Here is a 23,969-nt window from a genome sequence, read left to right as displayed (position 1 = left end):
TTGATGCAGCTTTCCATGCTAGTCTATCCTGTGCAAGATTCTTCATCTCCCAGTACTTACTGCAACCTACATCCTTCTGAATCTGCTTAGTGTATTCATCTCTTGGTCTCCCTCTACGATTTTTACCCTCCACGCTGCCCTCCAATGCTAAATTTGTGATCCCTTGATGCCTCAGAACATGCTCTACCAACTGCTCCCTTCTTCTTGTCAAGTTGTGCCACAAACTCCTCTTCTCCCCTATTCTATTCAATACCTCCACATTAGTTACGTGATCTACCCATCTAATCTTCAGCATTCTTCTGTAGCACCACATTTCGAAAGCTTCTATTCTCTTCTTGTCCAAACTATTTATCGTCCATATTTCACTTCCATACATGGCTACACTCCATACAAATAATTTCAGAAACGACTTCCTGACACTTAAATCTGTACTCGATGTTAACAAATTTCTCTTGTACAGAAACGCTTTCCTTGCCATTCCCAGCCTACATTTTATATCCTCTCTACTTCGACCATCATCAGTTATTTTGCTCCCCAAATAGCAAAACTCCTTTACTACTTTAAGTGTCTCATTTCCTAATCTAATTCCCTCAGCATCACCCGACTTAATTAGACTCCATTCCATGATTCTCGTTTTGCTTTTGTTGATGTTCATCTTATATCCTCCTTTCAAGACACTGTCCATTCCGTTCAACTGCTCTTCCAAGTCCTTTGCTGTCTCTGACAGAATGACAATGCCACGGCGAACCTCAAAGTTTTTATTTCTTCTCCATGGATTTTAATACCAACTCCGAATTTTTCTTTCCTTTCCTTTACTGCTTGCTCAATATACAGATTGAACAACATCGGGGAGAGGCTACAACCCTGTCTCACCCCCTTCCCAACCACTGCTTCCCTCTCATGCCCCTCGACTCTTATTACTGCCATCTGGTTTCTGTACAAATTGTAAATAGGCTTTCGCTCCCAGTATTTTACCTCTGCCGCCTTTAGAATTTGGCAGTCTACAAATGCTAGAAACGTAGGTTTGCCTTTCCTTAATCTATCTTCTAAGTAGAGTCATTTTGCCTCACGTGTTCCAATATTTCCATGGCATCCAAACTGATCTTCCCAGAGGTCGGCTTCTACCAGTTTTTCCATTCGTCTGTAATGAATTCGCGTTAGTATTTTGCAGCTCTGGCTTATTAAACTGATTGTTCGGTAATTTTCACATCTGTCAAGACCTGCTTTCTTTGGGATTGGAATTATTATATTCTTCTTGAAGTCTGAGGGTATTCCGCCTGTCTCATACATCTTGCTCACCAGATGGTAGAGTTTTGTCAGGACCGACTCTCCCAAGACCGTCAGTAGTTTCAATGGAATGTTGTCTACTCCCGGGGCCTTGTTGGCTCAAGTCTTTCAGTGCTCTGTCAAACTCTTCACGCAGTATCGTATCTCCCATTTCATCTTCATCTACATCCTCTTCCATTTCCATATATTGTCCTCAAGTACATCGACAACCTATAGACCCTCTATATACTCCTTCCACCTTTCTGCTTTCCCTTCTTTGCTTAGAACTGGGTTTCCATCTGAGCTCTTGATATTCATACAAGTGGTTCTGTTTTCTCCAAAGGTCTCTTTAATTTTCCTGTAGGCAGTATCTATCTTCCCCTAGTGAGATAAGCCTCTACATCCTTACATTTGTCCTCTAACCATCCCTGCTCAGCAGTTTTGCACTTCATGTCGATCTCATTTTTGAGGCGTTTGTATTCCTTTTTGCCTGCTTCATTTACTGCATTTTTATATTTTCTCCTTTCGTCAATTAAATTCAATATTTCTTCTGTTACCCAAGGATTTCTACCAGCCCTCGTCTTTTTACTTACTTGATCGTTTGCTGCCTTCACTACTTCATCCCTCGAAGCTACCCATTCTTCTTCTACTGTATTTCTTTCCCCCATTCATGTCAATTGTTCCCTTATGCTCTCCCTGAAACTCTGTACAACCTCTGGTTTAGTCAGTTTATCCAGGTCCCATCTCCTTAAATTCCCACCTTTTTGCAGTTTTTTTCAGTTTTAATCTACAGTTCATAACCAACAGATTGTGGTCAGAGTCCACATCTGCCCCTGGAAATGTCTTACAATTTAAAACCTGGTTCCTAAATCTCTGTCTTACCATTATATAATCTATCTGATACCTTTTAGTATCTCCAGGGTTCTTGCATGTATACAACCTTCTTTCATACATAAAATACAGGAAAATGTAACTAATCCTATCTGACAGATTCGGGAGCTTAGTGACACTTAAGTTTGATGACAACTCAGGCACGTTATCTCTACTCGTCTGGCCCGCTAAATTACGCGATCTCCAACCGATGTAGAATTGGTAACTCTGTGGAATCTAATCATAACTGAGTGGTTTAGTTGTGTATGGCATACGTGAAAAAAACTTGTCGCCCCTCTTCCTCGCCAAAGTGGGGCCGTTAGCAGCACTGGAGGCAGTATTACACGCTGTTAAGTTGATGTCTCGTGGGGGTAATAAAGTTTTGGTGCGGAAAGAGCAAGCAGTGTGTGGTGCGGCAGGTGCTGCACGACCAGCGGGCAGAGGGCCAGCGGCGCACGCCCCTGCGCGAGGTGCCGGGCGCGCGCGCGCAGCTCGAGCTGTCCAACAGCCCCGTGTGCGAGTACGCCGCGCTCGGCTTCGAGGTGGGCTTCGCGTCGGCCAACCCGCGCCAGCTGGTCGTCTGGGAGGCGCAGTTCGGCGACTTCTGCAACCTCGCGCAGCCCGTCATCGACCAGTTCCTGGCCGCCGGCGAGGCCAAGTGGGGCCGCTCCTGCGGGCTCGTCCTCATGTGTCCACACGGTCTGGAAGGTGCGCTCGCTCTATCCAATAAACGTAGCAAGAGACAGATTAATAATTTTTCAACAGTGGAACGTAGCAGCAGTCGTCTTGAAATATATCGTCCCCTTCCCGAGTTTGATGTACACTATTAGACAAAAAAAAAAAAAAAAAAAAAAAAAAAAATGCTTCGCACCACGAAGTACGTATCCGAATGGGACGGAAATCGGTAGAGGACAACCAGAGGGGTCCTGCTATGAAAGGAAATAACACACCAGACCACCAAACCCATATGGTGGCTGAAGTTCAGGCTGGAATCCCACAGCTGTCCAGTGCATCTCCAGACACGTCTTCGACCTGGATCTCATTGACTTGAATAGGACCGTCTTCAGCGATGAGTCACGCTTCGAACTGAACCCCCATAAACAGCGAAGTCTGAAGATGTACCATACAACAATCATGAGTGATGATATGGGGTGCCGTTTCTTTTCGCAGCAGGCCGGCCGGAGTGGCCGAGCGGTTAACGGCGCTACAGTCTGGAACCGCACGACCGCTACGGTCGCAGGTTCGACTCCTGCCTCGGGCATGGATGTGTGTGATGTCCTTAGGTTGGTTAGGTTTAAGTAGTTCTAAGTTCTAGGGGACTTATGACCACAGCAGTTGAGTCCCATAGTGCTCAGAGCCATTTTTTTTTCGCAGCAGACCTGTTTGGTTGTCAGCTCGGCACCCTTACAACACAGTCGTACATCGACGACATTATATGCGCCGTTTTGATGCCCATCATGTCAAGCCATCCTGTTCTTACATTTCAGCAAGATAATGCTTATATTTCAGCAAGATAATGCCAGCTCACAAATGGCGAGAAATGCTTGTCTTCGTGCTTGACAAAACCTGCCTTCGCTAAAAAAGTTGCTAAATCCCTCCATAATTGAAAACGTTTTCAGTGTCGTGGGGCAGGGCCCTCCAGTCAACTCGGGGTTTCGACGATATAATGCGCCAATTGGGCAGCGTTCGGGACGGTATCCCTCAGGACGACAATCAGCAACACTATCAGTCAATCGCAATCCAAATAATAGCATAAGGGCTAGAGGTGGGCCAACACGTTACTGACACGCTCGGTTTATTAAGCTCATTCTCTTGAACAAATCATCCAATTTTTTCTGAAATTGTAATAATTTGTTTGTCTACAAAGGTACATCACATCTACGAATTTCCGTCTCAATCGGATAATTCTTTCGTAGTGCATCTTTTTTTCTTTTTTTCCCTTAGAATGTATTTTAGTCAAGGTAACGATAATACTCTTCATGCGCCTTCACCGCAGTAATTGTTGGAGGAAATAGTGAAGAGGAGCTGATCGTAGTATGCAAATAACACTGTCGTAAGCCCGTGTCACACAGAGCAAGTTTCGCGAGTTACTTGACGCCGTACGTGTCCGTTGGCTGGTAGGCAGCGGGGACAGCGGGCGCCTACCCAAGTGTCCCGCGGTGTTCAGTTCTACTGCAAGTTATCTGGCGGCAAAATGTCTGTTTAATGCGCAGATGTTTGTTGTCATAATGTATGTAAGCATGACTCTTCCTTATATGCGTCAATTAAAGCAGTAGTGCTAATTAAAAGGCACTTCAAGTTTACGTTCCAACCGAGTGCCTCCCTAGCGTGCCCGGGCGTGTTGTGAGGCTTAAAACCTGCGTTCACACTGCCGGCCGGGCCAAGCCGGGCTCACGCGTACTGGCTCGGCTGGTGCCTAGCCAGCTCAGGCCGACGAGTAGTGCATTCACATTGCGCGCCGCGCTGAGCCGGGACGGCGAAATGGGGGAAAATCTACTTCTCCGATTTTCATGTTTTAAAAATTCTTAGTGGTATAGAAGACTTCGCCACATCGTTTTATGAACTTATTTTTTCCTTAAAAGCTCTACTTCCGTCGTGAAAAAAGAAAAAGTCTACTTTTCGTTTCGCGTGATTTCTTAGTTTCGTAACGCTTCCCAACCGATTTTGAAGAAAGTATGCAGCTAAAAAATCTGATTTTTGTACACGTGGTAGTGTAACATCTTAGCTTCGTATTGAATCATTTATCTTTCCATATTTCTTAACAGCCATTGTGAAATGATGCTATTTGTCAACGTTGTGCACTTGATTTACAAATCTTGTAGTGAAAAAGTTATGTAGCGGGTAGCTTACTGTTAGATCTGTTTTAGACCATACATTGTTGGGAATGGAATGTAGGTAAAAGTACCAAAAAGTTTTTGAAATGATAATGATACTGATATCTATCTCTGGTCACAGGTAATGCGAGCTATTCAGTGGCGTCAGTGCCGCGTCCGCAAGCCACGGAGTTCGCGCGGTTACAGCTTGGTTTAGTGTAGTCACATAATGCAGGACAGAAAAAAAGTAATTACTAGTGATCAGCGCAGACCTAGTGCCGATCCCTCTTATTATTTTAATGGTCTCATTCTCTAGATAAATCCAAATGCATAAGAATTTTTCCCTCGGCTACTGGACAATCATCTGCTATGCTTTTATAATTGGCCACACGTCGCATCACAAAAGACAAACAATTATTTGTCATCAACATCCTACAATTAGTATAATGTACATTTCGTATCTCAAACTAAAAGATAACTGAAGCGCAATTCTGTAGTCTCGTTGTCTACTTTGACAGAAAAAATAATGGAGAGTTAATGAAATTACTGTAGATCGACACAGATGTGCGTTTCATTGTTCTTCATTGTTTTTTTTCTTCCTTGGCGGGCTGCGCTGCACTGTCAAGGTAATCCCCACTCTTTTGGCTAAATGGCTATTAGCTGCCGGAGGCCAAATAAATAAATTAGCTAGTCTGTGCTGTCGTGTAGAACAATGTCTTCACTCTTTTATTGGTATTGTTTTGACTCTGCAGTAACTCGTCGAGTTTTGAAGTACAGAAGAACTAGGAGGTTATGGATTCATCCCATAAATAGCGACAGACATTTAGGAGAGTTTTTTTTCTTTATATGGAGAACTTAAAAACTATCCTGAAAAATTTTATTCATATTACAGAATGAATCATAATACACTTCAGTATGTGCTGCAGAACATTCAAGACAAAATTTCGAAACAGAACACAAATTTTCGCAGAAGTATAACAGCAGAAGAAAAATTGTGTATAACGGTAAGGTAAGATTCGTTAGTACACACTTTTTGGTTTGCAGTAGAACTTTGTACAGCATTCACTACCTCCAATTAATTGTAGACATGCTTTTGTATTTTAAATTTCACAAACGCTTACCTCTGAGGGGAAGAGAGTTGATGGGACTCCTGAGAATCATTAGGAAGTAATTAGCTTCGTCATTTCGGGTAATGTCTTGCTGTGCCTTCAACGAAGAATCGCAGAAATACTCCTTCAGAATTTTCCAACTTTTTTCTTCTTCTTTTTTCTTCATGATGCAGCGCTTGGCAGTGGTGATGGTTCATCATGTGGAGCCACTGATGACCTCACAGAATTCTTTTCATTACCTTGTAAGATAGACAGATTGATAGGCGAAGAGTTTTGAGATAATGCCCTTTGACTCAGTGGTTCTATTTCCACTGATAAGGAACTGCCACAGCATGACTTTACAAGTCATTGTCATCTGGTAGGGACACATTTCCGTCCCTCAGTGACACTCATATCTGTCTCCGTTTTCAAGTAAATGCGAACTATTCAGTGGCGGCAATGCCGCGATCGCTGGCAAGCTATTGTTGTAAATGCATGTAAATACGGTAGATTAAATAAATGAAATAAAAGTAATTTCGCATGTATCATTATAATAAACGTAATTTTTCCTCTCTGATTGTGAAATGTGAGGTAACATCTTAAAATAAAAGACGTGTGCAGTCACACTTGTGATGAAAGCAGAAGGGAGACGTGTGATGCGTGTATGCAGAAGCTGTAGTGCTGCTCCACAGGCTCGCGCCTGCGGTCGGCTCGCGCCGGCAATATTAAGCATTCGGGATGTCGGCGGCTCGGCTCCGGGAGGCTCACGCCGTGTTGGCGCGGCCCGGCCGCCAGTGTGAACACCGCAATTCAAATCCATGTGTTTGATATCAAAGCGGGCGGCGGCCCGGCCAGGCTCGGCTCGGCCCGGCCGGCAGTGTGAACGCAGCCCCCGCTTCAGTCTGGAACCGCGCAACCGCTACGGTCGCAGGTTCGAATCCTGCCTCAGGCATGGATGTTTGTGATGTCCTTAGGTTAGTTAGGTTTAAATAGTTCTAAGTTCTAGGGGACTTGTGACCTCAGATGTTGAGTCCCATAGTGCTCAGATCCATTTGAACCATTTGAACATATCACCGGAAAACTTGCGAAGATCTTTGCAGGTAAGTAGCCTAGCAGTAAATGGACCTGCTTGGAACCTGCAGCGCAAGCAATCAAGTAAACTTATAATAAATCTTACTTCGTGGCGCGGGGGCTATGGTGGCGTTCTGTGAATATTTCCTAGGCTAAATGGTTTAGTTTGTGCATTTATATGTGACCTTGTGATAGACTTTCTGTTAACAACTCAATTATGTTTTCCATAAAGTGAAATATATCAGCAAATATATATGAAGGAGGCTATGAAATTCCTGTGAAAATTACTTCAAACTGCTGAAACACATTAATTCCGTTAAGGCTGTATTTAAGAGGTAATGCAGGAGCTTAAACGAAAAGGCAAACGAGAAAATTTATCCAGCAGTGCTAATTAACTACAGTACTGAATGTCTGTAAAGTAAATCAGCTAACACACACCCATTACAGAAGACAAATTTATGTTCAGACATAGCGCAGACTAGATAGTAGAAAGTACTTTTCAAAACTAGGCTGAAGACTATCTAATACCATAACGATTTACTCCTGAATGAGTTCCTATGCAAACTGTAGTCTCTCATGATTTCTAATATAAAGTCTTCGAAGCATTTAAACCCCCTTCCTTCTTTTAACCTTCGTATTTTGCTTCTTCTCGAGCTTTCGTAGTTTTATTGTAAGTGTTTTTGATTCCAGAAAAGAGAACGATTAGGGTTTAATGATTCGCCAATTAGGTCATTGTGCATTGTACATGACGTTTCGAGTAACAAGCGAGGGTTGCCCGAAAGTAAAGCACCGATTTTTTTTCTCAGCCTAAAACAATGCTGAGAATGCGATACGTTACGTATGTATTATTTCAAGTGTCATGAGTGAGCGCGCCAAGTTTCCGCCACTTCCGACAGATAGCGTAGCTGCAGGACAGTTTCAAAATGGCGTCTGTAGGTGATGTACGGTACAAGTACTGTGCCGTCATTGAATTTCTCACTGCAGAGAAAGAAACTGCGGGGAATATTTATAAATGCTTGTGCAAAGTCTATGGAGCATCTGCTGTTGACAGAAGTACAGTTAGACGCTGGGCACGGAGGCTTAGGTCATCAGAAGACGGCTCGACGGAGCTCCACGATTTGCTGCGGTTGGGGAGACCATCCACGGCTGTCACAGTCGACTGTTGGAGCGAGCTTCCACTTGCTTGGGCCATTAAACGATGCTATTCGTGGAAGACATTTCGAGGACGATGAGGAGGTGATTCACACAGTGAAGCACTGGCTCCGCCATCAGGCCAAGGACTGGTACCGACTGGGCATACATGACCTTCTTTCGCGCTGGAGGAAGACCATAAAACGGGCTGGAGATTACGTGGAAAAATAGGGTGTGTAGATAAAACACCATTCTTCCATATGTGTAATTCTCATTATTTTCAATAAAGAACTGTTGACGAAAAAAATGCGGTGCATTACTTTCTGGGCAACCCTCGTAGTATCGAATCACACCAACGAAAACGCTAGCTGCTTTCAGTAGTCTCAGGTTTCACTGTGTGTTTCAATTCAATGAATTGAACTCTGTGACTACTTAAAGGCACAGATTTGTACCACATATATTAGATACACTAACTGATCAAAAGTATCCAGACATATTTCAGTGGCCACAGGTATGAGGTGTGCCATCCTTCACCACTAGGACGGCTTGAACTCCGCTTAGGATATTTCCAGTGATATGTCAATGGCTGTGGAGGAAAGGCTGCACATTCTTTCTCAAGAACCGAAACCAGAGAAGGTAGTGATGCTGGAGGCTGAGGCTAGGTGCAAAGACGGTGTTTTACTTAATCACAAAGGTGTTCCATAGGGTTCAGTCCTGGTTTCTGAACAGGCTACTCCATTTCGGGAACGTCATTGTCCACAGACCATTATCTCAAAAATGCTGCTTTTAAGACGGAGTGCATTGTCTTGCTGATACAATCAATCATCACCTCCTAACGGTTCCTCTACTGAACGCAGTGCAGAATCCTGTAAAATGTGTTCATATACATTTGTGTTGAGCGTTTTCTTAATCGCAGTAACTACACTCATGCTCATAAATTAAGGATAATTGCAGAATGTGGCGCCACACAACGTGGCACTAAACAAAACTGGCGCCAATAGCATAGGCACATAGGGAACACACACGACACAAATCTGTAAGTCGACGGTGTTGGCGATAAGTTGAGAAAAGGGGCGTCTGAATACTTTTGATCCGATATCGCAAATACCCTAGTGCTAAGCCTACCATTGCCGAGTAGCTTAAGTGTATTGTTGAGACCGACTATTCAGTACGTTAGAAAAATATCAAGGGGTCCAAGAGTAGTATTTGATGTCGTAGGGCAGGTAAGACAAAGTTTTGTTAACAGGTCTACATTATCGCTCTTCCGTCTGCCGGACTTTGCACGTGCTGCTGTTTGGGATATACCGAGAAATCACTCGATTATTATGTTATACCCTTTCTGTTATGTACAGACTAAAACATTGCTGTAGATAATACGACTTTTAAGGTGTATGTTCTGGAATGTTAAATGGTTTGGTGAAGACAAAGAGTTTAATGAGAGACACACCTTTCGTGGCGAAGGCAGAACACGTAAGTGTTGCATTTAAGGTACGGAGAATCCTTATCTTTAGTCACAGCCCGAATCCTAATGTCTCTCACGATTTACGCAGCAATAAAGATAACACTCAGCGGATAAGTGCCGCGTGATACTCTGGTAAACTTTTTAAATCCATGGACTGATGTGCATGATTAAGATCATCATAAACACTTACAAGTTGGTATCTGCTACACTATCTTCTTGAAGTCTGGGGTTTCCTCAATGCCCCAGTGTCAAGTCAGATCGAGATGGACGCTTTGCACAGGCACTTCGTTCCCCAGACGCGGCAGCTTTTGCGTTACTCTTATGGAAACTTACCAAAATTGCGAATTTATTGCATTGCTCCTATCGACTACTCTCTTCAAAGCCTAAACAAGAATTTATGCAAAGACAAAGTTGCACCAGATGAATGAAACGACTGCTTCGCGTTGTTGAGCGTACAGCAAATAAATGCTGAGCGTGATAGTTCGGGGAGAATATGAATTGAGTAAGTAATCTCGAATCCCACGTACGAAGGGATGCCGATGCGTCCCTGGCTTTATAAAGAAAAATGCTATTATGGATTTCAAAAAAATTATTTACTCAACATATTCCACCTTGAGTTCAAAACATTTATGATACCTTCGTTCCAGATGCTTTAAAACATCTGAAAAATAATTCGATTTTGCTGCAAGCCATTCTTTTTCTCAGATTTTTTCGATGTGTGGAGGCCAATTGCTGCTTCAGTTTGTCGCCGTGTTTAACATGGCACTGTGCCATGATGATTTTACCGTGTTGCAAGCAGTCAATAAGCAGAATTCCATCTTTATCCCAAAAGAAGGATGCGAGCAACTTCTCTGTTGGTCTTTGTGTTTTCAACTATTTTCGACATGGAGAATCACTGTGTCTATTCTTTGGACTGTTCTTTGGTCTGTGGATCGTAAGTATATCTCCATGGTTCATCCATGGTGACGACACGATCAAAAATCTACAGAATCCCGGCGAAATTGGACCAAAACGGACTGTGAAGCAATCACAATATCACACGTCTGGTCTGCTTTGATATGTTTGGAAACCCATTTGGCTGCGAGCTTCTTCATGTCCAAAATCTCTGGAATAATATAACCCACACGTTGTTGGGATATGCCCAGGCTCCCTGCTGTCTTTTTAGCAGCTATCCTGTGATCGTCCAAGACCATGGAATGAACAACATGAATGGTTTCCGAAACTGTCATTTGAGTTGGCTTTCCGGGACGTTTTCCATCTTCAGTGCTGAAATGCCCTGTTCTAAACGAAGCAATGCAATTTTTGATACTGGAGTAGGTAGAGCAGTTACTACCCATGTATCAGACATATCCCAAATTTGTTTGGCCGTGTTCCCTTTTTTAAAAAAAGATTCTTAATCACAGTATGACTCTCTTTCACTGTGAATTCTCTGTTTTCTTGTGCCTCGTTCACTTCAAATTTGCCCAGAAAAATAAAAACCAAAGCTATTCCTACGCAATTACTATCACATATAATATAAGGAACAACGTTTAGTGGTTAAACATCAGAATTAATCTACGGCAGTTCTAACTACGAAAAGCCAAGGTCTTGTCAGCACGCCCTCGTATTGGAGGAAAGCTCAACATCAAGCTCTGCTTCATGGATGTTTCAGAGCCCGAGGAGCTGCCCTTCCTCAAGACAACTCCAAGAGTGTTCCTTCGGCAGAACAGTACCCGGCGATTTGTGGCCATTGATTTTCTTCAAAGAACGATAAGTGCCATTAATTCACTGTTTTTGTTGTTTTTTTCACATAACATGTTATCTATCAGATATGATTGGTTGGAAACTTGTTCTTCGCGATCCTTCACCAACCACTGTTAATGTTTGGTGGACTCACATATTAAACAATTTGGAAGGAGATTCCCAACGAACATATCCTGACCATCGTCGCTTCGGTGTCACGACGTTTAGAGGATTTTAAAGGATGCTGTTTAACATCGCTCATATCCTTCCATCGTGCGTGAATTGCTTAATCAATTTTTTTTACCTCTCTAAGCTTTTGGCATCTAGATCATTGCCATTGATTCGAGAGTCGTTCTCAGTTGCAAGGTGATCTTTGGCCGTTGCTTCCGGCAGTTAGCAATTAGGGCAGCGTGGCGTATGGTGTGTAGTTTTTACACACAAGAAAGGCATTAGCGCGTAATTTCTCCGAAGAAAAGACATTAGTCGCGCAGTACAGTTAGTAACCGCAGACTGACTATAGAATGCAGCCTTATCGCAGGCTAAATGCACACTAATAGGCTTGATGCACTTTCAGTTCTATCAAAATCTATTTTTGCAGAATGTTCTAGAAGCTGTTTGTTCAAATTGTAGAGTATCACTGCATCTGGCTTTTGTGTTACTGAAAATTCTGAGTAAAATTATATTATTTCGTGCTTTTGAAAATCTCTGAACAATAGTAGTAATAAAATTTCTTTGCCACAATTGTAAAATAAAAATGTAAAATTTCAGTATATGCCACTTCACCAGGTTTATTTACATATTGCAGTATTAATATTTTACGCAAAATAAATTGTTTCTGACGAAATTAATTGTTTTTGTGACATACAAGGGCGGCTCTCAGTTTGATGAAGAGTAAAGTTTTGTTTGTCTTTATGTAAATTAAATTTGAAAAAAGAATTCTTGTCCACCTGACATTGATCATGAATAATATAAAAATAAATAAAAATCAGATTACATTTTGCGAACGTACAAACTCAATTTTGAATCTAGGTTATTCTAAAGCGAAATCTTGAGCATAACTAGTTTTCGTAACAACACACTATCATACAGACAAATGCAAAAATGTTGTTACGTTATCGACAACTTTGGAAAGCTATAAAATTTCGTAACTGCCATAGAGTATCGCGTTATTATCCGAGCAAATCTCATACTTGAAAGCCGAAGATCGGAACAAACATTACCGAAATGAACGGGGAATCGTAATCTTCCGTTAGCCCACGAAGTTGGTTTGTTGTATGCTGAACACATAACGTATTTCAATGAAGCTGTATCCTCATGGGAATTAGTGGGTTAACACACGAATCAAGGCCAGCACAAGTAAGTACATAGTTCGGGCCAGTAAGGCGCAAACATTCTTAATGGCACTACATAAAACGCCTGAAATTACAGCATACATACGAGTATGTATACAGCTACTAGTGTCCTTACTACTGTTTTCTGATGGCAATTTTACAAGTCAAACGTTACGCACAATTCCCCAGTCGTAATACTTTGTATATTGTCATATACCTAACATTTGGCTTAAGGCGCGTTGCAGTAACATACATCCCGCTGCAACTGTTTTCACAAACATTAGTGTACATTTATTCCGATGTGATACAGTTTCCTCCTCGCGAATTAATTAATTCGGTCTCTTTTGGGAGACTACGATACGAGGTGGTAGGATAAAGGTGGATGTGGCCGGCCCCTCCACGCCCGCACCAACGTGGTGACCAGACCAGAGTTCTACTGCCCCTCCGTCAACATGTTAGTTATCTAGTAAGTGGATCACAGGATGCTGGGCTGTGATGTTATCCGTGCGTCTGGGTAAGACTACGCATTAACACGGTCCATCAGGTGATAGACAGTGGACGAAACGCGAATGAGGGTAGCAATTTGAAGAGCAGAGGGAAAAAAGTGCCATGGCTCGTGCCGTGGGAAAAAAAAACCTCTGCGACAGTGGGATGGGTAATAAGAGCAGTAGTGGCTTACTAGCTGCGATAGTTCATGCAAGGTTGGATTTGTTAGTACGGGTATCACGCATCATTACCGTGGCAAGCGATGGCGATGTAACCCAGTTTGCTTCTGCCGCTGCATTCCTGGAACAATCAAGATCGTTATATATCTGCATGCAGTGTACGGTACGGCTTCCCTGCGTGGTGACGGTTATTCGGCAGTGTGTTCCAGCTGGATATCCAGTAATGGCGTCTGATTAACAGGGGCTCACCAGTACTGTTGTGTTAGCGTGTGCTTGGCCATAGATGTTATGTCCTTGCAAGTATGTCTTCTGGTCTTTTACGTTTCCATCTATGGTTGTAGTCGTAGTTCCCCAGATTCAGAATAAACGGGTTCTGCGAATGTCTGGAGTTTCTGTATAGTCTTGTGGTGAGTTTGTGGATTACCTCCGTGAGAGTCTCAAGTCGGTATTCCCGGTGAAGGTCCGCGATGCGTGTGTATCGTGGAGCATTGGTTATGATTTTGAGTACTTTGTTTTGTATGAGCTGCAGACGGCGTAGGCTTGTAGGCGCAGCGTATCCCCAGACAGGAGTTGCGTACGTCATCAGGGGTCGAATAAGTGTCATGTCCATGGACCTCGACACCCTTCTGTTCAGTGTGCTACGCCTGTTGAGCATAGGGTAGAGCTGTTTGAGCCTCGCGCTTGCTCGGTTGGTCATGTGTTGTATGTGGTCCCCCCAGAGTAATTTCCGGCCCAGCCAGACACCGAGGTATTTGACTTTCTCCCGGAAACGTATTGGGCGTGCATGTAGAGTTATAGGTCTGCAGTATCTGTGTTTGAGTGTGCGCTGGGCGCGGCGTGTGCAGGCGAAGGCCCGGAGCACTCGAGCGCCCGCGTCGAGCGCTTCCTGCAGCTGTGCGCCGACGACGCGCAGCGCGCCAAGGAGCTGGCCAAGCCCGGCGCCTTCCTGCAGCAGCTGCGCGACACCAACCTCCAGGTCAGTCAGTCTACCGACACAGGCCGTGACGTAGTAGGGTAATGCGCAAGTTCGTAGCGTTTTTGTTTTGCATGTTGGTATTTCGATTGCTATGGGTTTATTTTCCGACTGTCATTGTTTGTGGTTCTCTCTAGCTAGTTGAGTTTCCATATTGTCAGTTTGTCATTTGGAGGTAGTGAGTGGAGCTGTGGGTGCTAGAAAATGGGGTGCCAAGTGGAGAAATCGGAACATTTCCGGCACAGTCTTCCGTTTGAGAGGGGTGACTGCAGCAGAGGCAGCCAGAACCGTTTGCGCCGTGTGTGGAGGTAAATCCATTGCACAGGAAATGACAAGAAAGTCGATTTGATTATCGAGCAATAGGGGAGAGAGTGTGACGGACATGACACAGAATTCGAGGTGGACATCATTAAAAGAAAGGCGTTTCTCGTTGCAGCAGGATCTTCTCACGAAATTTCAATCACCAACTTTCTCCTCCGAATGCGAAAATTTTTTGTTGACGCCGACCTACATAGGGAGAAGTGATTACCATAATAAAATAGTGGAAAACAGAGCACTGTTCGAGAGTGGAATAATAGAGAATTATTATGAAGTGCCAGGCACTTAATTGTGATCTGTGCAGTAGTCATGTAGATGTAGATCACGCCAGTGTACTCGAGGACTGGCAGATGTGATGAACTGTAATTATTCCACTATCGTGCGACACTTGCATGCAATGGGGAAGGTTCAAAAATCGGGTGTATGGGTACCGCATGTTCTAAGACAAAATCAGTAGGTGGCCATATGTGCGTCTTTGCTTGCTTGTCATCAATTGGTTCGCGAAAAACACTGACCATTTCTGTCCTGTATCGTTACTGGTGACGAGAAGTTGTGTCTTTGTCGTAACGTAAAGAAAATAAAGGAGTGATTGATCCTAAACAGAGCAGCAACTACCTGTATAAAAATCTGCTAGTATCTGTAAAAGATAATGTTTTGCTACGGTCGCAGGTTCGAATCCTGCGTCTGGCATGGATGTGTGTGATGTCCTTAGGTTAGTTAGGTTTAAGTAGTTCTAAGTCTAGGGGACTGATGACCTTAGATGTTAGGTCCCTTAGTGCTCAGAGCCATTTGAACAATTTTTGATAATGTTTTGCATCCGGTGGAACAGCAACGGTGTGGTGTGCTACGAATTGCTTTCCCAGCGTGTAGCCACCACTGTTGACGTTTATTGTCAACAGCTGAGACGTCTAGGAGACGCAATCCAAGAACAACGACCAGGAAGACTGCGTGAAGTGGTGCTGTTCCACAACAATGCCCGCCTCGCATTCTACTAGACTGACAGGAGCTATGTTGGGATCTTGCGTCCTCTGATTTTCGCTCTCTATCGAACAACCTTCAAAGAACTTCCTTTCAGGATAAAAATATGCTCCGAACATGGCTCGACGAGTTCTCTGCCTCAATACCGCCTTGTTTCTGCAGTCGCGGAATCGAAAAGTTACCCCAGCGTTGGCAGACTTGTAAATAATCAAGGAGAATATATTACCGATGACTAAAGTCTTTGTTATGTGTTTCTCTTGTATTCATTAAACTTACGAAATAAGCTACGAACTTATGCACCAACGCATTAATATGTTGCGGCGTGCGCCACCAGTTGCACCCAGACGGAGACAGAAAATAAAACACCGACGTTATTTACTTGGCTTTTACATTAATTTTTGGAAACTAAGTTTGTGATGTTAGCCCTAAATGTAGTGTAGCCATAGGTCTGGGTTAGCTCGGAGAGTGATTCTTTGATTGCGACTTGACGAAGACAACAAATAAAAATGAAAAGTCTTACTTTTTGTGACGTAATGATCTCTACCATAGTCAGAGGTCTAGGTTAGTTTGTTTGTCAGCTGACGTAACACACGAATGGATATTTTACACAAATAAGATTTCGGTTGGTGTTTTATGTTCGCCATTTTGATAAAGTGATGGATCAAAGAAAAATGGTTCAAATGGCTCTGAGCATTATGGGACTTATCTTCTGAGGCCATCAGTCCCCTAGAACTTAGAATTACTTAAACCCAACTAACCTAAGGATATCACACACATCCATGCCCAAGGCAGGATTCGAACCTGCGACCGTAGCGGTCACGTGGTTCCAGACTGTAGCGCCTAGAACCGCACGGCCACACCGGCCGGCGGATCAAAGAAGACGAGTAGTATCGGCAGATCCAATATTTTTTCGGTGCTGTACGGAAATGATGTTGAGGATCAGTGAAATTTTTTTCTCGTTTTGGTATTTATTGCGTAATAGTGTTAGTCAACTCGAACTGCTAAATAGTTCTGTTCATGTGGCTATTTAAAGTAGGCCCTTCGGTACGTCCTTTATGAAGATTGTTCCGGTTAGGAATCGACAGGTTATCGCTAAGAAAAAAATCTATCCTTGCTGACGGGAGTCTTCTTCTTATATATCAACCGTTGAGAAATAGGTGGTTATATACATACGCAGTTGCACTTATCTTGAAGATCATGCACGCGAAGGACGTTTGGAAACAAGGAACGCCGTCGAAAACATCAAGAAACTGCAAAATATTGTATTGGACGAAACACCTGGCACAGTTGTAACACCTGACACAATAGGAATATCAGAAGAGTAAATATGGTACATTCTACGTGAAGAAGCTCCGACGAGAAAACTTTGTACAAAGCGGATTCACGTTTATTGAATGTTGACCAAAAGTAATGTGAAACTGAAATTCTTAACATTTTACCGACCATTGTAGAAAGAATGTAATTGATTTTCTACATCTGCATCTACATGGATACTCTGCAAGTTACATTTAGGTGCCTGGCAGAGGGTTCATCGAATTACCTTCACAATTCTCTATTATTCCAATCTCGTATAGCGCGCGGAAAGAACGGACACCTGTATATTTCCGTACGAACTCTGATTTCCTTTATTTTATTATGATGATCGTTTCTCCCTATGTAGGTCGGTGTCAACAAAATATTTTCTCATTCGAAGGAGGAAGTAGTTGGTTGTAATTTCATGAGTAGATTCCGCCGCGACGAAAAACGCCTTTGTTTTAATGATGTCCACGCCTAATCCTGTATCATTTCAGTGACACTCTCTCCCCTATTTCGCGATAATACAAAACGTGCTGCCCGTCTTTGAACTCTTTCGATGTATTCCGTCAATCCTACCTGTAAGGATCCCATACCGCGAAGCAGTATTCTAAAACAGGGCGGACAAGAATAGTGTAAGTAGTCTCCTTAGTAGACCTGTTACATTTTCTAAGTGTCATGCCAATAAAACGCAGTCTTTGGTTATCCTTCCCCGCAACATATTCAATGCGTTCATTCCAGTTTAAGTTGTTCGTAATTGTAATTCCTAGGTATTTAGTTTACTTTACGGCCTTTAGATTTGACTGATTTATCGTGTGACCGAAGTTTAACGGATTCCTTTTAGCACTTATGTGGATGACCTCACGCTTTTCGTTTTTTAGGGTCAACTGCCAATTTTCGCACCATACAATATCTTTTCTAAATCGTTTTGCAATTTGTTTGGATCTTATGATGACTTTATTAGCCGATAAACGACGGTGTCATCTGCAAACAACATAAGACGGCACCTCAGATAGTCTCCCAAATCGTTTGTATAGGTAAGAAACAGCAAAGGGCCTGTAACACTACCTTGGGGAACGCCGGAAATCACTTCTGTTGTACTAGATGACTTTCCGTTATTTCTCTGACAGGACATCACGAACCAAGTCACATAACTCAGACGATATTCCATAAGCACGCAATTTCACTACAAGCCGCTTGTGTGGTACAGTGTCAAAAGCCTTCCGGAAATCCAGAAATACGGAATCAATCTGAAATCCTTTGTCAGTAGCACTCAAAGGGCTAGTTGTTTTTCACAGGAGCGATGTTTTCTAAATCCATGTCGACTGTGTGTCAATAGACCGTTTTCTTCGAGGTAGTTCATAATGTTCGAACACAATATATATTCCAAAAGCCTGCTGCATATCGATTTTCTGCGTAGACTGGTTATTGCGGATGAGACTTATATCCGCCACATCAAGCCAGAAACTAAATCAAAGCAGTGAGTGGAACTCAGAGACCCAGCGCCAAAAATGTAATGTCGACTTCATTAGCCACAGCCTGTCTTATCGGATGTAAAGGGGATTCTTATTATTGATTATTTCGCAAATAATAATAATAATAATAATACAGTAATAATAATAATAAAATAATTGATTAACATTTCACAAGGAAAATTCACTCACCCACAAGAGCAGTGTGAAAACTGAGATATAAGAAGTATGAAGTGATTGAACATCCATCCTATTCACATTTAAAACTCTTTGGTTTCCTCCTACTTCAACATTAAAACAAATTTGTGGCTGGGAGGTATTTTGACTCCAATGAAGAGATTACTGGAGTCGTCGACAATGTGTTATGCAAACCTTCCTGACTCATACTTCAGGGACGTAATCTAATCACTGGGAACAAAGGGCCTTCCATCCCCAGGCCAAAAAATGTTATCCTTTCCTCATAGGATGCGCAATACAAGTACTGTGGTGTGCGTACTGTAAGACCTTTGGTACACACACCATCAGATTATTTGACTTGTCGCTCTAACGAAGTAGGCGAGTGTCAGCAATATGTCTCGTGGTCTTATCATGGCGTGTTTATCTTCTGCCATTACGTCAGACGATAGAAATGCCACTTGCACGCTTAGAGTAGCAGATTGATGGTGGCCAACTTTAAACAGAACTTGATTAATTTTCACACACATTTATTAAATTAATAACAAGCATAAACATTACTTAACTTGATTCTGGATGCTATTTACAATTGACAATCTGAAGTTCCTTTGGTCTTGGTACGTTAATCTTATTCTCACATATCTCTGATACTTGACAAAGTGTCTATACATTTCTCTTCATGGCTATGTACAGGAATATGACAATCTTATTAGGCGCAGACTGAAACTTGACTATAGACTGGTACAGACAAATGCAGGCTGGTACAGACTAATGCAGACAAATGCAGTCTGACTAATCGGAGGTCTGTACACTAGTTATAATACCTGGCGCGTTCATGTATCACTGCGCGAGTGTGATCCACGAGGAGAAAAGGTTCTTCATTAGCAGCAATCTCATTGGCTGCGTTACATATTAATATGCGGATCGGCGGAAGCAGAATTTGTTCCGTCTCTAAGATAGCGCCATCTCGTAGTGCAGAGACAGACGAGCGCTGCGCCTGCGCTGTTGTGCTTAGCGGGGCGCGCTCTAGTGGGAAAGTTGTGTACGCGCTGACTACGCAGAACTATGTACCCAACAAGTACTTAACACAAAAATTATTCTTTTTTTCTCCACTTAAAAAAAGACTGCATGTCCTCTGGATACACTTCATGTGTCTTTAATGTTGTGGTTCCTGTGTCATTTGCATCCTCGTATAGTTGATCATTGAGATTCTTTCGCTTTTAGGGGCTGTTTCCCGTCCCAAAGGCAACAGGATACCGTGACGGTAGCTTCCAGGTAAACAGTGTCTCATGTACAACACAGTGATATGTATTTATGTATCGAGAAATGCTGTGCAAAGGTTACGGGACTGGACTTGAAACTGGAAGAAATGGTGATCAAAACCCCTTCCGGCAATCCAGATTTGGGTTTCTGTAAAGGTCCAAGAGTGGGATTCAAATTCAGAGTGAAAGAATATCGATGATAAAAGTCGCTGTTGATATTGCTATCCTCAGTTAAAGTGGCGAAGAATTGCAGGAACAGTTGGTGGAATAAACATTTTGATGAAAGTAATGGGGACTAGCAGAAATGACAATAACGATAAACGCAACATCAAAATTGGAAACCTTGAAGTAGATGAAGTGAACAAATTCTGCTACCTTGGAAGCAAAATTACGCATGACGGATGAAGCGAGGACGATATGAAAAGCAGACTATCACTGGCAAATCGGGCATTCCTGACCAAGACAAGTCTATTAACACGAAATATAGGCCTTAATTTGAGGAATATATTTCTAAGAACGAACGTTTGGAGCACAATACTGTGTGGACAGTGGGAGTATCAGAAAAGAAGAAAATTGAAGATGGGGTGCTACAGAAGGATGTTGATTATTAGATGAATAGATAAGAAATGACGAGATTCTTCACAGATCGGTGAGGAGAGGAATATGAAAAAAACGCTGACAATCGAAAGGGACAGGATGAAAGGACATGTCTTAAGAAATCAAGAAGTATTTTCGGTGGTATAGAGGGGACTATATGGGGTAAAATCTGTAAGGAATACTGAAATTGGAATATATCCAACAAGTAATGGAGGGGATTGGTTTTAAGCGCTACTCTGAGAAGAAAAGGTTGACACAGGAGAGGAATTCGTGGCGGGTCACATCGGACCAGTCGAATGATTGCTGATCAAGTAATAGCAATCACTTGAAGCGAACATCAGGATTATTCTTTTACATAGACCACAGTCGTTGGCCTTTCCAGCGTTTTCCAACTGAGATAGTCTTATGTTTCTAATGACTTCGAAAGAGCTGTGTTCGTGGGACTCTCATCGTCCTTCTGTTTCTGTAACTTGTGAATGGTGTTCTTTACCCATTTCAAATACATGGTTAATCTCTTCTGAACAGGACGAGAAGAAAATGTATGTGCTACACAGACAGTTTGACTACATGTTTTTTGTTTTGAGTGGCCGAAAATGTTTTGCGCCGGTCGGAGTCCATTGGTGATGTCAGCAAGAACAGCTATCACCACTCCTGGGGATTAGCTCCGCGTTCGTGGCCTCTTGCATGCGGTCAGCCTATCTTGTACGGTCACATGGTCCCCCTCGCGGCTTCGGTAGTGGCAATAGGGACCAATGGTTAGACTGAAGAAAAAACTTATTTAGTAAACACAGTCGTGGCTGCATTTAAGTTGTTAATTTTCGTTTTTAGATGACCGGTTCCGATCTTTTAAATAGATCATCATCAGATCTACATTCCGTGAAGAGGAATAAAACATAAGTCGTATCCGCAGAGAACGATAAAATTAATAATTGTGACGAATTGGTGTATTTTATCGTTCTCTGCGACTACGGCTTATCGAAGATCTACAGTCATTTGAATTCTCATGCATTTGTATGAAAGTTGCGTGTATATTTTGTCATCTGTAAGGTAGCATTAGTATAATTCTAAACAGTGGCACGGCTATTTAAATGATAAATGTTATGTCTGTCCAAACGTAACGCTGTAACGAACTGCAAAAAGTACGTACATATGTAAATATTTAGCAAATGGCCATACAGGATAGCTGTTGCCGTACCACCTTGCAATTGTTACTAATTTTATCGCTCTTTGCAGCTAAAGCTTGTTTCGAGGCAGAATCTGGTGCACTCTTGATATATTCATGTACCCTGCACTAATACAGAATGGCTGTACGTCTTGCAATCCATGATTTAGGTCTGTATTTTCCTTGTAAGCAGTGACTAGGCCGTTTAAACAAAGACCAATTATATCTAGGCAAACTTAACGACATAAAAAGCAGCTAATTTACGTAAAATATGTGTTACATAAGTGTGCCACACTAGCTGCAGATTGTTACATACATCTGTTAGCAAATGAAGATAGTTATCGATTACACATTGTTTCCATGGTTACTAGTTGGCATCCTTCTTGCCAATGGGTACCCATAGCGTCTTTGATTAATGGCGGAACGTATATCGTCTCCTTGCTTATCAAGCTGGCGTCCTGCCGACCGTCTTTGTTATGTTTATGTTTACCGGAAGATCCTGCAGAAGGCAGCCCACGTTTAAATGAGCCCTGTCATTGGGTAGTGATACTTTCTCCATTTCGTCGTTTTTATCATGCATGTTCTACTTTACAACACGAAAATACCGCTCTCAAAGATCGAACTCCTAATAATTATACATCTAATACATGTTCTTCACACAATGTAATCAAAGTCTCACGGCCATTGGCTACGAATGACGTTATGCTAGAGACAATGGGCGGGGCTTCCGCTATTTAACTACCGGTAGCAACCTTCTCCTTGCCAGCACGGACGGACCTGTTCCACGCTAGCGATTCCTACTCTCATCAACGGTATATCATGTTGCGCCCTTTTACTACATTATTGTACAGGGTGATTCAAAAAGAATACCACAACTTTAAAAATGTGTATTTAATGAAAGAAACATAATATAACCTTCTGTTATACATCATTACAAAGAGTATTTAAAAAGGTTCTTTTTCACTCAAAAACAAGTTCAGAGATGTTCAATATGGCCCCCTCCAGACACTCGAGCAATATCAACCCGATACTCTAACTCGTTCCACACTCTCTGTAGCATATCAGGCGTAACAGTTTGGATAGCTGCTGTTATTTCTCGTTTCAAATCATCAATGGTGGCTGGGAGAGGTGGCCGAAACACCATATCCTTAACATACCCCCATAAGAAAAAATCGCAGGGGGTAAGATCAGGGCTTCTTGGAGGCCAGTGATGAAGTGCTCTGTCACGGGCTGCCTGGCGGCCGATCCATCGCCTCGGGTAGTTGACGTTCAGGTTTCATAACTAACCTTTTTCGTAGGACTCTCCATACAGTTGATTGTGGAATTTGCAGCTCTCTGCTAGCTCTGCGAGTCGATTTTCCTGGGCTGCGAACAAATGTTTGCTGGATGCGTGCTACATTTTCATCACTCGTTCTCGGCCGTCCAGAACTTTTCCCTTTGCACAAACACCCATTCTCTGTAAACTGTTTATACCAACGTTTAATACACCACCTATCAGGAGGTTTAACACCATACTTCGTTCGAAATGCACGCTGAACAACTGTCGTCGATTCACTTCTGCCGTACTCAATAACACAAAAAGCTTTCTGTTGAGCGGTCGCCATCTTAGCATCAACTGACGCTGACGCCTAGTCAACAGCGCCTCAAGCGAACAAATGTACAACTAAATGAAACTTTATAGCTCCCTTAATTCGCTGACAGATAGTGCTCAGCTCTGCCTTTTGTCGTTGCAGAGTTTTAAATTCCTAAAGTTGTGGTATTCTTTTTGAATCACCCTGTATATTAATGTCTGTTTGAATTGTAACTGAAGCATTATGTCTTATTCTCCTCATAGAAAGTGAATCTGATGATGATCACTTTAGAAGATCGAAACCGGTCATCTAAAACCAAAAATTAACAACTTAAATGCGACTACGACAGTGTTTACTAAATATTAATATTAATAGATCGCAGTTTTCCTGGATCAACGTTCCAAAAAATTTTGAAGAAAAAACACTTCGTAAAATAAATTCAACCCAAACCGTAAGAGATAATGTTCCAGTAATGAAGCTCGCAACAGTAGCTGCCAGCCGCTAGTGCATACACTGCTTTTGGCAGTACCGCATCTCGTCGATCAGCCGCTGTATGCTACGGACATGCTTGTGTTTAGTGTTGTCGACTGGACTGCTCAGAGGCGGTGATAATTAGCTGGCTCTTGTCTGCGAAACGCACCTGACTTTGGGACGTTTGGAACTGTCTACTTATGCCACGACGACCCTGCTATCTAATGAACTTGTTTACTTTTATTTGTTCTGTTCACGGCAAACAACGATGCCCGATCT

At 42.6% G+C, this 23,969-nt stretch overlaps 1 protein-coding gene across 1 annotated transcript in view; it reads left to right on the top strand.

The window, feature by feature from the left end:
* The window catches only part of LOC124545457 (2-oxoglutarate dehydrogenase, mitochondrial-like), a 162,509-nt gene that overhangs the window by 104,812 nt on the left and 33,728 nt on the right, over window positions 1–23,969 (top strand). The window contains exons 11-12 of the mRNA XM_047124423.1: window positions 2,556–2,844; window positions 14,265–14,395. Coding sequence (XP_046980379.1) covers window positions 2,556–2,844; window positions 14,265–14,395 — 420 coding nt within the window. The remainder of the gene's footprint in view (window positions 1–2,555; window positions 2,845–14,264; window positions 14,396–23,969) is intronic.

Source organism: Schistocerca americana, chromosome 1, assembly GCF_021461395.2.
Source record: "Schistocerca americana isolate TAMUIC-IGC-003095 chromosome 1, iqSchAmer2.1, whole genome shotgun sequence".
NCBI lineage: Eukaryota > Metazoa > Arthropoda > Insecta > Orthoptera > Acrididae > Schistocerca > Schistocerca americana.
Note: the sequence above shows the minus strand (reverse complement) of the source record. Positions and strands in the feature narration are given on the sequence as shown.